At 38.0% G+C, this 12,505-nt stretch overlaps 1 protein-coding gene and 1 long non-coding RNA gene across 2 annotated transcripts; one reads left to right on the top strand and one right to left on the bottom strand.

Annotated features, from left to right (window-relative positions):
• The first annotated feature begins 2,237 nt into the window (after positions 1-2,237).
• Positions 2,238-6,877, top strand: LOC111228022. The gene is made up of 7 exons (XM_022753791.1): positions 2,238-2,514; positions 2,996-3,116; positions 3,369-3,538; positions 3,641-3,786; positions 4,473-4,641; positions 4,977-5,095; positions 5,339-6,877. The coding sequence occupies exons 1-7, from the start codon at positions 2,427-2,429 to the stop codon at positions 6,236-6,238; spliced, it is 1,713 nt and encodes a 570-aa protein (XP_022609512.1). The 5' UTR covers positions 2,238-2,426; the 3' UTR covers positions 6,239-6,877.
• A 1,611-nt stretch (positions 6,878-8,488) lies between these two features.
• LOC111228074 lies at positions 8,489-10,528 on the bottom strand. The gene is made up of 4 exons (XR_002665368.1): positions 10,353-10,528; positions 9,509-9,634; positions 8,974-9,001; positions 8,489-8,887 (listed from the first exon to the last, which is right to left on the bottom strand). It is a non-coding gene; the product is annotated as an uncharacterized LOC111228074 (long non-coding RNA).
• Positions 10,529-12,505: the final 1,977 nt, after the last annotated feature.

The raw sequence follows: 12,505 nt of genomic DNA, 5'->3' as shown, positions 1-12,505 counted from the left end.
AGCAAACTTTCAGAGCTACCTTCATCTGATTTCTATCAAGATACCACATGCTGATGCTTTGTAATGCCTCCCTTTGTAAGCTTTCTACTGCTTACACTAGGTTTGCTTACCAGTGTTTGCTTTTTCTGCATCTTTAACCCTGTCACACAATGTAGGACATATCAGGAACAATTTAGTGTGCAGGTGCTGGTGGGCGTTGTGGTTTTCTGGTTGAAGACCTATTCCATATAACAGCACTGCGCCAGATTTGAATGTGACTGAAAATCTTTGTGACATATCGACCTCTCACTCTATCTCCCCATGTTTCGTCTTTGTCACAACTCTTTATTATTACATAAATAAAGGTAAAATGTCCCTAGAGTATATAACCTGGAATGTTAAGCACATAGAGTACATTAATACAATACAGGTCTATACTGCAAGATTTATAATGTCAGATTAACTCTGTAAGTCTTTGTGTGGCTAAATCTCGACTTTATCATTACTGAGGTACTGCATGATGAACTGAGTTTATGGTAAGTGTCACAAGACAATCAATGTGAAAATGTATGCACCTTAACACACCACTAGAGGGTGATATTACAACAAGTCTCAACCTACGTGCTTGTAGTCATACACCAAATGACTTGAGAGAAAATTCCCCTTCTGAACTAAAATTGCAGGTGATATTTGACATTTAAGCAAAACTCCCACAGTCCCACATTTAGGTAGCAGTTCTCTGTCCATCTGCTAGATAGAAACCAAAAGATCGTACTAAGAAAATGTGATTTCATTTACCAGGAACTAAAACTTGAACTTAAACATGTGAAAAAGAGGTGTGAAACAGAAAGGGGAACTAGGTTAGTTATCACTATTGGCTATAATTCAGTATAATATGCTTTCTCAGAATTGAAAGAATATTATTACATTGACAATAATTATCCAAAAAAAAACAAAAAAACAGGTTAAGTTAGGTTAGGTTAGCATGCAAACAGCAGCACTTCAACCTTTGAAGAGACAAATGACCTGTTAAGGATGTAAACATGGCATTTAGTTATTAAACAAGTTCATGGGGGAAAAAAACTAGGAAAAGGAGAACCATCCCTTTAGTTTCATGGCAACTGTGTTATAAATCCATCCTGTTACTGCACATCTATTACAGAGCAATATCCAGAAGATGCAAAAGGAAAGTCCAGATGTGTATTTAAATGTTTAGCTTATTGTAGCTTGTATAAAGCTTTGCACATTTTGTCTACACTATGTAATGGAAATACTGATAGTGAGTAAATTAAATTACATTTTTTTCGCGAATGGTGTCTTGAAAAATGATTATTAACTGGTAACTTGGTGACCAGTAGGATCCAATGTTTGAATAATTTCCCATCTACTTTTGGCAAATATGAAAAAACACACTCATATCTTCCATATCCACCCGCAATAACCTTTATATCATGAATTTCTTTTCAAATCTGCAGAAAAGTGATAAAGGTACATATGTAAGATGAGGTTTGGAGATAAGGGTCCACAGTCATTGTGGTTTCTTGAGACTACAGATAGAGTCAGATATTCCCTTCAGCAGATAGACTTTTGGAAAGGTCATGACCTTAATGACACTTTAGTTAATATGAGTTTATTACCCGGTGGAATTAAATGTCTATGATGCACATAAACTCATTAGTTTATGTGTATCAACATATCAAGTGATTTTTGCTTGTTAATACTGAAAAATAAACTTTGTATTTTTTGGTGGTCCTGTTCTTCTTACAGCCAATTCTACCACAACGCTTTGCAAAAACCACCTGTCATGCATGCCACCACAACTGACAGACACAGAGTCACAGGAAAAGATATAATACATGTACTGTGGTCAAAATTAAACAGAGGCAAACTAAGACTATAATGTGTCTGTATCTGGTTCAAACTGCATGTTTTTATTATGAAAATTAAGAAATTACAAATCCTTATTCTGTTTAAAAACACCTATCTTATCAAACTACTGCCTGCAAAAAAAAAAAGTGAAAGGGGAACTCCTGAATGCTTCCCTTTTCTTTTCTCTGAGATGTCAATGTACACAGAGTGTGGAAAGAGGAAAAAGGTCTGATGAGAGAGCTTAGAAAGAGAGGTGAAACTAGGAGCAACGTCACGACAGGAAATGCGTTATCTGAGAGGGAGGGGACTTGAGCTAGAGAAAACAGCATTCCGGGAGAACTATGCAAATAAAGTCGTTTGGGTAAAGCCAGCTGCCTCTTCTTATTTGTTCCCCTGATGAACAGACACCACAGTATCAGCAAGAGGACCGCTGCTTCCGCTCTGTCTAAATTTATCAATTTGAACCGTTACACAGAGTTGTGCAGAGGAGAAAAGATGTTTCTACTTTCTAATTTGCCTCAGTGATGACCGGCTTGAGAGATTTTATTGGTGACCGCAGTGTGGATCATTACTGAGTGATGATATTTCTCCAGATACCTGAAATGGATATGAGCAACAAGACACCAATTCTTCTCCTCCTAATTATCTGCTTAAACTCTGCATCAGGTAATTAACAACCTTTGTTATTCATTATTTCTTTTTCAAATACTTTGTATTTGAATTGATCTAATTTTGTGTTTAAATTAAGCAAATATATTTTGAATTTATCACTGTGGAATTGTTACAGTCATCAAATTATGTGAAAAAAAAAATACAAATACAGATATAGTTATAGTTATAGAAGGTTTCTTATTATGAAGGCGTCAGAGAGTTCCATTCTGATAAGTGATTCCCATAAGTTAGAGAGTGGAAATGGGTAAAACTTTTGTTCCCTTTACAAAACACCCACAGTGTCTTATGATCAGAGATCCCATACGATTGCAGTATCGCTGCGTCTTTTTCGTCAGCCAGACTTCCTTTACCCCTCCTGACCACACTCTTCACAAAGTTTTTCAACATTAGGTCAGCTTGTGTACACGACATGTAAATTATTTTGTAATACCAAAAGTGAATGAGTATCATGATTCTCCTATTATTTCTGTGGCAGGACAGGATGTCCGTCGGCCTGAAGACCTGGCGGTGAATGTTTCAGATGGTGATGTGATAGTACATTGGAAACACCCTGCGGGAGCCCCCTCAAACTCCAAGTACAATGTACAAATGGGAAAGTAAGTTTAATTTCAACATATTAGGAATAACAATTTTACATAAGAGTTACCATGTCCTGTTTGTCAACTTCCTAAATATCCCAGCAGTTTTTTCCTTCCTCTGACTGATATTTGTTTTCCTCTCAACTGTGATATTTTTGGACCACTTGAATCGAGTTTTTAAATGTTGATTCTGACTTTTATTATTTCACCTTCTGTTATCCATTGACTCCACTCTTTCCAGTTGGTGACTGATGTGCTCTCTGTCCTCAGGTACAATGGTGAGTGGGATAAGGTAAAAAGCTGCACTGGGATCACAAACCACTACTGTGACCTTAGCAGCTTTATACTTGACTATTACATTCACTACAAGGTCAGAGTCCAGCTGGTCACAGGACATTACAAGTCTGAATGGATAAGCAAGAGAATTCGCCCAAATGAAAGTAAGCATGGCTGTTACTTTGGTATGACATCAGTCAGTCAGACATCAGTCATTATAATGTCACACTATAGGGTTGTTTTCTTACCTGTCTCTGTTCCCACAGGTAAGTTGCAGCCTCCCTCGTTCAGTTTGTTGGCCACTTCCAGCACTCTATCTGTTTCTGTTCACAAGAAACCCATTCTGAGGAAGCTCTTTCCATTTGGGCTTACCTACACCATCTACCTGGAGGAGAGAGGGCAAGATAATAAGGTGGGCATCAGAATTATTGGTTTAAAGGCACAATATGTGAAATAATTTAAGACATCATTCACCCTTTCCACCAACACTGTCACTAAAATTCAAAACAGGGGATTGGGACTAATTATATCTATTGAATGTGCAAAATGTTTGTTAATGAATCAATGCTACTAAAATGTAGGTATATTTTCTATTATGATCAGTTGAGAAAACAGGCAAAATGCTTATTTTATTTTATAAGTCAAACTCTACAATTTTGTATCTGAATATTTCTATTTTCTATTTTTATTTTAAAAATCCTGATTGGGCCTTCATTAATTATTAATATCCTACAGTTTTACCATATTTCAACATTTAATGTCATGCTCTTCTTCCTGAATCAATACCTACATGACTATCATGGCCAGAGGAATTCATGATAAAGATATTATCGGAATATCTATAGACAATTTGAAAAGAAAAAGGAAAAGATGCTCAGTCAAATTAATCTTTAACTTTGTTTATTGTGTGTTGATGAATTACACTTAATGGATAGTGAAACAGCATCCAGATAAACTGATAAACAAAAGATTCACCTAGGCCTAATATCTGCCACTGCCATCTGCCAATATCACGATTATCATCAATACATTACTCCTCCGAGGCTATATTGCACAATGCCTTGACCTGCATGGCACTTTGATTTTTTTGCCCTACAGACTACTACAGCATACCTGACAGATGATGTGGGGTTGGATCAGACGACTAAGACTTTCAGTTCTCTCCACTGGGGGAGAGAGTACTGTGTCAGCATGGTGGTAGCGGGTAATGCAGCTCTCTCCATCAGTGCTCTGTCTCCTACACAGTGTCTGCAGCTACCGGAGCAAGGTAAGAAAAACATGATGATGATAGAACAATAGAACAATATCAACTAAAATTGTATTTTTTCAATGACAAATAATTCTATGTGCCAACAGTAAAAATAAACAGACGATAAGTAGATTGCTAGCCTTAATGAAACAGTATGACATTTTTGGGAAATACATGTATTCACTTTCTTCGATGAGAAGAGCAATACCGCTCTTGCATCACTCATGTGTCTGGCACAGTTCCCCAAATGTTGGGCTATTCCTTCAAGCCTAAATTTAAAGTATGATACAGATTCAAATCTATAAAACACCGTCACATCTGTTAAATTCTTTTGTGTTTTTGCTCCCTTCCAGAATGGTACATAATCGCCATATCGTCCTTATCTATTCTGGGTGTGCTGATGATCATTGCTATCAGTGCAGCCATCCTCCTGTGTTACCTGAAACGACCAGAGAAAATACCTGCTGTATTGGTAAGTGTATTAGATTACTGTAAACTGGGAAGAATCACACTCATGCAAACTTGTACTGTCAGCTATAAGAAAAGCAGAACCAAAAGTTATTACAGAAATGGAAAGAAAAAGGAGATCAAAAAATTTGTTGTAGATACCACCTTGCATCACATTCTTCATAGATCATAACTAATTTTTCTCCTGAAAGTGACAATAAAACAATGAATAATAGTGCAACCAACATCTTCTCTTGTCTCACTCCAGAAATCCCCTTCAAGCTACTGGCTTCCACTCAGTGTTGGAGAAGGAACTATTGAGGTTGTCACAGACAGAGGATGGTTCCTGTCCAGTTACAGAACAGAAATGAAAAACTGTGTCAAAGACCCTGTGACCCACGTGACAGTAATAGAAGACAATGAAGAGGAAGAGAGGAGGACAAGCATGGACAGTGGGGTCAGCATGGTGTCCAGCTCTGCTATAAAAAATGAAGGTAGTCCTGTAATGAAACAAGATGACAGTGGCTGTGGGAGCTTGGGAGGACCAGAGAGCTCCACCAGCAGTCAGACAGATTACCCCATGCCAGATGAGAGGACTGATACTGACACAGTAGGGAAAAGAAAGGATAGTGGTTTGGGGCTGGGCTGCCAGCTCCATTCTTCTTCCATGAATCTGGATGGACAGGACAACAGGCTTCTAAAGGAGACTGTTCTTGGGGGCAATTATCGCACCCAAAGCCCCTCTGCTGTGCAGATTCATGTCTGCAATGATGAGGAGGGGTTAAATCAGATACTTCCAGATACAGATTTGGCCGAAGTGGTCACAGGTTACAAGGCTGGAACTCAGTCATGTATCTGTTCAGGGGCAGGTCAGTGCACTTGGTGCCATAAACAAGGTCATTATGGATCTGAAGTTATCAAACAATATAGAGCTATGTGTATAGAAAATGGATCACTGAGCAGCAAATGTGATTTTGTGGACTCTTACAAAGCCAGTTATTCTAAAAAATCACAAATGAACTCTGTCATGATGGATGATTTTAAAAACACTTTTTCAAAACTAGGGGAGACTTTCCCTCTGCTAACAACTCTGGTGGAGGGAGAACATGACTTCAACATGAACAATGTGTCTCTCTCACTATGTGACGTACAGCTTACAAATGACTGACACACTATGCAGCGTAACAACGCTATTTATAAAATCAAGCTGACGTAACCTGTCTGAGCGGTGTGCTGAAAAGAATACACTTCCCTTTTTCCCTTTTTCCCACATGACACACTTTTTGAATGATGAAATAGAAGCATTAATTTGTATTTGGGGAGTATGTTGGTGTATTTTGGGGAAAAAGGGGAGAAGTGTAGGGAGGAAACAGAGCACTCAGCGCCTTGTTGCTGAACGTAGGAAGGAAAGAGAGGTTTAACCACACAGCTGAGGGCTGGTGGCTGTTGGTGTGTCTCAGGACTTCACACAGTTAGACATTTTAATGTCAAAAGCCTTATTCATTGCTGTCTCACTTGGTATATTAACAACCGACTAAAATGCAGTATGCAGGAAGTGAAACTTAGCATGGGAGTGATGCAGAGAAACCGTTCGACAGTTACATGGTTTTGGGCATTTTGCTATTACACCTCAGTCAACACTTGTTAAGTGCAAACATTTAACAACAACTATTAGTAAGGATGTTCTGTCACAGTCCGTTTTTAACATTCTCTGACTCAGAAAGTGACTCTCATATGTCTTATACTGTAGGTGTGTCTTTAAGCTACTTCTGTTTAAACTATTTATTAAATGTTATGAAAAAACATGTTTACTGCGTATTGCTGTGAATACATATTTTTCTGCTCTACTACATGTGAGTGAAAGAAAGTCTTCCCCTGGAAAAATAAAAAAAAAACCCCAATCAGTAAACATATGCCATATTTTAGAAACCATGACTCAACCAAACACAAGGAAAACCCTGAAACAACAAAATGATACCTACTGGAAAAGAAAAAAAAATTACATATTACTTCACTGTACTTGGGATCCCCATATGCAAATTCTGTACAGGAACCAGAGCAGTGGTTTTGTAGCTTCTAAACTAAGAAACAAAAACTTCCTCTCTCAGCCTTCCACTCGTTTAAAAAAAAGCCCCGCTCTAAATCTATAGCGAAGGCAGCCAATATTGGCAGGGAACTAAGTTTTCATAGATACTGAACATTAATCTCAGTGAAATAATGCCTTAACGTCAGTTGTTGGGTAAAGGGTACTCTTTATCTCTTTATGAAGCAGATCCCTGACAGTGGAAAGACAGTCATATGACTTACTTCTCCATGTGCAGCATAAAGTACAGGGGAAGTGAGACAATTTTTGGCTAATCCTATAAAAGTTGAGAAAAAAATCTTTTGAACTGAAAAGTATCACGTTACTGGTGTTGCAGTACACGTCCTACAGTCTTATATTTCATCTTCTATTCCTACCACTCCGTGTATGGCTGGATTTACCTGTTAGGAGGCCCTGGTGTAAAAATGAACTACTGATACTAATCATCTATCTGCTGCTCTATGTGCAATGTGCAGGATGCTCCCAAAATTAGATTTTGATGCAAGGTCCCTGATGAACCTTGCAAATTCTGTTGGTTCATTGGTTTTTGGAAAAACAAATTACCAAAACCATCTGACAACGGTGAGCCTGGTGGTTTTGGAGTCCTCAACCTTTTAATTTGCTGCAATCTAAACAAGTCTACCTTTGATCCCCAAAATAATATCATCACAAAGGAGGAAACGCAGATAAAGGTTTTTTAACATCACAGCTTCATAAGTGAATCATTTACTGTTTACACTGATCAGCCGCACACACCCACACACACACCCCTACACACACCCACACACACACACACACACACACACACACACACACCCCTTTCTTTTTTTGCCTTTTGTACATCTGACTTATGATTGTTTTTGACTAAGTACAAAAGTTGACCATGATTCACCTCACTGTAGGCAGTTCACATTAAAAAAACATCAGCTACAAAGAAACATGTTTTGGTTTCTTTAAAGGAAAAAGAATGAGACATTTAAGTTCTGGCAACGACTGAAAGTATCAAAAAGGTAGTAGATATGTGAACGTGAAAGGAAGTCACCCACAGCTTACAAGAAAACTGATCTGCCTAGGTGCTGTGGTGGAGTTGTTGATATTCTGCCTTCACCTCAAAAGTTTTTCTCGTGAGCGGCACCATGTATGCATTAGCTTCTCTCTGGTGTGTGTGTGTGTGTGTGTGTGTGTGTGTGTGTGTGTGTGTGGGTGTGTGTGCATTTGAAGCCACAACACGACATACTTGTCAGTTTCCCATGACAGATAGCAAAACTGACAAATTGAAATGCAAGAAAATATATATTCTATTTTATTTTTAATTCATTTTTTAAATTACATGACATGAACTAATAATACAATTTTGCATACACAATAGCACACACTGCCTCTCTTTCTGTTTCAAGATAAAGAAGCCATTTTTATTTTAAAGGCCTGACTGATAAGTTTGCCAAGAGGCAGTGACGCAGTTTGAATGTATTACATCACACAAAAAGTTAAAAGTCATTCAAAAAGAACATGATAAGTTACATCCTCGGGTTAAAATAAAACAACATAAAGAATAGCAGCAAAAGACAAACAGGAACAGATAACATGATACGTGCTCAAAACAAGATGTGTGGTGCACAGGAAAGTGACAGGCGAGGGGTGTGCCTTCCATTATGATTAAACTGCCACCACCTCATCCGCTATTTTACGATGCTGCTGATGGAAAAGGGAGAAGACTTCTTCAACCCGACTTTGCTGTAGGGAGAGATAAAACACACCAAGCTTAACCATATGAACATAAAGCAATTAATGTATATAGAAGGAAAGAAACGTCCACTTACGTGAGCACTTTGTCTTTCAGTGACGGCTCTAAAGAATAAGAGGAGACACATTGAACATGCATCACTATACAACAATTGCATGACAGATTCATCATATTGTAGTCTTAATGTTGGGTGATGTTGCACATCATCAACCATGTAAGCATATGCATCCAGGTTTCACGCCAGTATCTATCTCTGAGATTTGTGCTTCCTTCCCAATAAAAGAGAGGTGAAAAATTAAATGGCAGCAGCTCTGGATTCAGTGTCCTCGTTTCTCTGGATAACTCTAGAAGGCAGTTCTTACTACATGAGAAGTGTTCATAGAGGTCTTTTGATTATTATTAAAATAACCAAGTTGATGAAATGTTGCTATTGAACTTCTTAAATTGTACGTTTTAAATGCTGTGTGCACCACAAATTCCATTCACCTCCACTGTACTGGCGAGGCAGCAGATATGCATTATCTCAAAACCTTATTATCTGAACGGCAATACCACTACAACGGTAGATAGGCAGCATGTTTTTTGCAATGGCTCATTAAAGCTCAGCTCACCCTTTTTCTTGCAGCAGTTTTTGCATTTGTACTTGCAGCAGAATTGTACAATGGCTATGGTAAAGAGGATCGCCAGGATGCCAAAGCCCACAGCGACCCCGATTGCTGTTGAGTTTACCCTGCTTCCTGCATAATATAAAATACAGAGAGCAAATTAGATGATAGCTATAGATCAACACGTGTTCAAAGATCACCTTACAAGCATTCCCGAACAATAAACAAGCCAACTGAATGACAAATAGTTTCTTTTTTAATTTTACAGGGTATTGTATTCCTGATATAAATGACTACCAACTGAAATAGTCTGTCTAGCTGCTGGGGCCTAATTCGATCAATATGTATCTGTTCATTATGAATGAATATTCACTCTGATGAAATGAGATTGGAAAATCAATCTCTGGGAAAGATTCTGGCTCTGGTATCATTAGCAGTCTAGAGAGACACTGAAAGTGTGGAAGGAGTTAAAGAGACAAAAATACAGCTGATACATCATGTGACCAGCTAAGATTTTTATTACTATATATTGTATTTTTTCACCCAACTGCATAAGCTTAAGCACAACTACATTGAGAACTCATGCGATAATGGCAATAGTGACTAGAGCTAGTTTGTGTGTGAAATGTACAAAAGGCAACCCAAGAAAACATTAAAAATGCACTGAATCCAAAGAGGAAAAATTCATTCTGTTGGAATTCAGAAACGGCAATGTTGTAAAAGTAAAATACTTGAGTAGAAAAACAAATCTGAACCACAACCCAGAGCAATTGTTTTGGAGATTGTTTATGTGCGTCACAGTTCATGCAAACAGAACTGAAATTAAGCAACTCAGCTAAAAGACTCTTACCACTATTCCCCATAGCTGAGTAGCCAGGATGCCCAATGTTATCTCTTGTCTGTCTTCTCCTTTCCTCGCTGTCCGTTTGGAGTTGAGCTCTGTCACTCACTTACTGGACTTTACACTGATGTTTATTAAATCATTCCTCTTGACTGTGAAGAACAAAAACACAGAAGCCTTGTACTCTCTCTTCTTCCCTCTTTGCCTATGTCTGTCTGTCCATGTCCCCATACCAGTCATTCTTTTAAACCGGTCCATCTTCTTTCTTTATCCTACCCGTCTTCTACCCTCCCTTCATTAGCAAACGTTAAAACAGAGTGGACAGTCATGTGAAGCAGCCCTTGCTTTAAAATTCACTCTGGAGTACTGTGATACTGTGCAGTACAACAACTTTTCACAACACATCCACCTTTCTGCATGCCTGTCTCACTAAGATCTAACAGGAAACTCAAAAACAGAACCAGAAACTCCATTCTGGTCTTGCCTTTCCTCTGTAGAACTATCTTATCTACATAACAAAGTGCCTCTCACTAAGGACACGCCCTTCTTTTGTCCCCCCCGGTTTCCATCCCAGCTCCAATGGCAGCTTCTCTTTTTGTCTCCTCTCTTAAAAATCATTAATAGACTGCCAGGTAATAACACCTGAATCTGATGGTGCATGGGGACTCCTGCTGGGTGTCTGAGTTATTACACCTCTTCATTGTTGAAAATAATAGTGCAAACACTAAATGAAACCAGAGCTGACCTGGGCCAGAAAGAGTACCAAAACATCTGATTCACTCACTTCCCTGAAAATGTAATCTTTTGCTATAAGCTGATACTACTATATGTTGCTGTTGCATTTGTAGGGTAGCTGGACTTTCTTGAGTGTCTAACTCAAGAACCCACTAGCTCACTATATTTTATATTGCAGTAAAGTACTCCAGTCACTTACTAATTCCAGGACAGAATTAATTAAATATGAATCACAAGAGCATATAGAGAAGGTAGATTTCAAGATAGTGGAGGAATGATTAATAATCACTACAAAAATACCACAGTTTAAGATTCAAAAATGTTAAGTATCGTAATTAGTAGATCAGCTTAAAAGATGTACAAGTTTTAAAGATGGGTCACCATCCGTCCACAAGATGTTACCAGTTCCAAGTGGTAGAAAGTGTCCTGTCATTTAACATGATTGTGTGATTCACACACTAACAGAACCAGAGACCATGAGCCACAAATGTGTTCAAGGCAAAGCAGTGAGCTGGCTGCCATCGACATACTGTGCTAATATGTATCCCATGATCTAGATGATGAACAGCGTATCTTATACTAATAAGCATGACTAAGTTTTGGTTCTGTTAAAAACCGCAGTTAAAATTTCTTTGCACGCCCCCACATTCATCTGAAATTTAAGTTGAGGTCAAGTTCCCCCTTCCATTTGTCACATGCACATCACATGTCACAGGTCAGCATTTCTTTATTCCTTCCTTTAAATGATTATCTATACTATATATCTAACTTTTACTGTGACTTTTTTCCAGACTCAAGATATACTCTAGATGTGACCCTTATCCATTTTGCTGCATTTTGGTGTTGGTATGCACACACTGCAAAAACTCAAAATCTTACCAAGTATATTTTTCTAATTTCTAGTCAAAATATCTCATCACACTTAATATAAGACAAAATCACCAAAAGAGTAAGATTTAAGTGAGATAAAGGAGCTTGTTTTTAGACAGTGCATCTTGAATATCTTGTTAAGTGAAACAGTCTTGAAAACATCTTGTTTTGAGTCATATCTCAGATGAACCAAGCTTTTTTGACATGTCATAAGGTTTTTAAGCTGCTGTGTTATTTGTAAAAGATGAATCGTCTTGTTTCAAGAAATGTTTCTGTCTTACAAGAAGTAGTTAATGTCTTGAATCTAGTAGGTGAATGTCTTGAATCTAGAACAGTATTACTTTTGTAGAGTTTACAATAAGGTAAATGCACTTGAGATGACATTAGCTCAAAGCACTGATGTACAGCCTCACAGAGCTGCTACTATGGTTGTAGACACTTATTAAGAATACGCCAGTTGATGACATTCATAATGAGTGGTAAAAGTGAGGTTATAAACATATAAATTCATTCTTGACCCTTTGGAACAGAATATGTAATAAAATAATCTCAACTCA

This window comes from Seriola dumerili, unplaced genomic scaffold (genome assembly GCF_002260705.1).
Source record: "Seriola dumerili isolate Sdu_G_001 unplaced genomic scaffold, Sdu_1.0 BDQW01000199.1, whole genome shotgun sequence".
In the NCBI taxonomy this organism is placed as follows: domain Eukaryota; kingdom Metazoa; phylum Chordata; class Actinopteri; order Carangiformes; family Carangidae; genus Seriola; species Seriola dumerili.
Note: the sequence above shows the minus strand (reverse complement) of the source record. Positions and strands in the feature narration are given on the sequence as shown.

Bases quoted from the DNA above. Each gene is read 5' to 3' on its own strand.
- LOC111228022 (XM_022753791.1), top strand. From the start codon at position 2,427: ATGATATTTCTCCAGATACCTGAAATGGATATGAGCAACAAGACACCA. The intron at 3,117-3,368 runs GTAAGTTTAATT...CTCTGTCCTCAG, and splicing joins TACAATGTACAAATGGGAAA to GTACAATGGTGAGTGGGATA. The intron at 5,096-5,338 runs GTAAGTGTATTA...GTCTCACTCCAG, and splicing joins AGAAAATACCTGCTGTATTG to AAATCCCCTTCAAGCTACTG.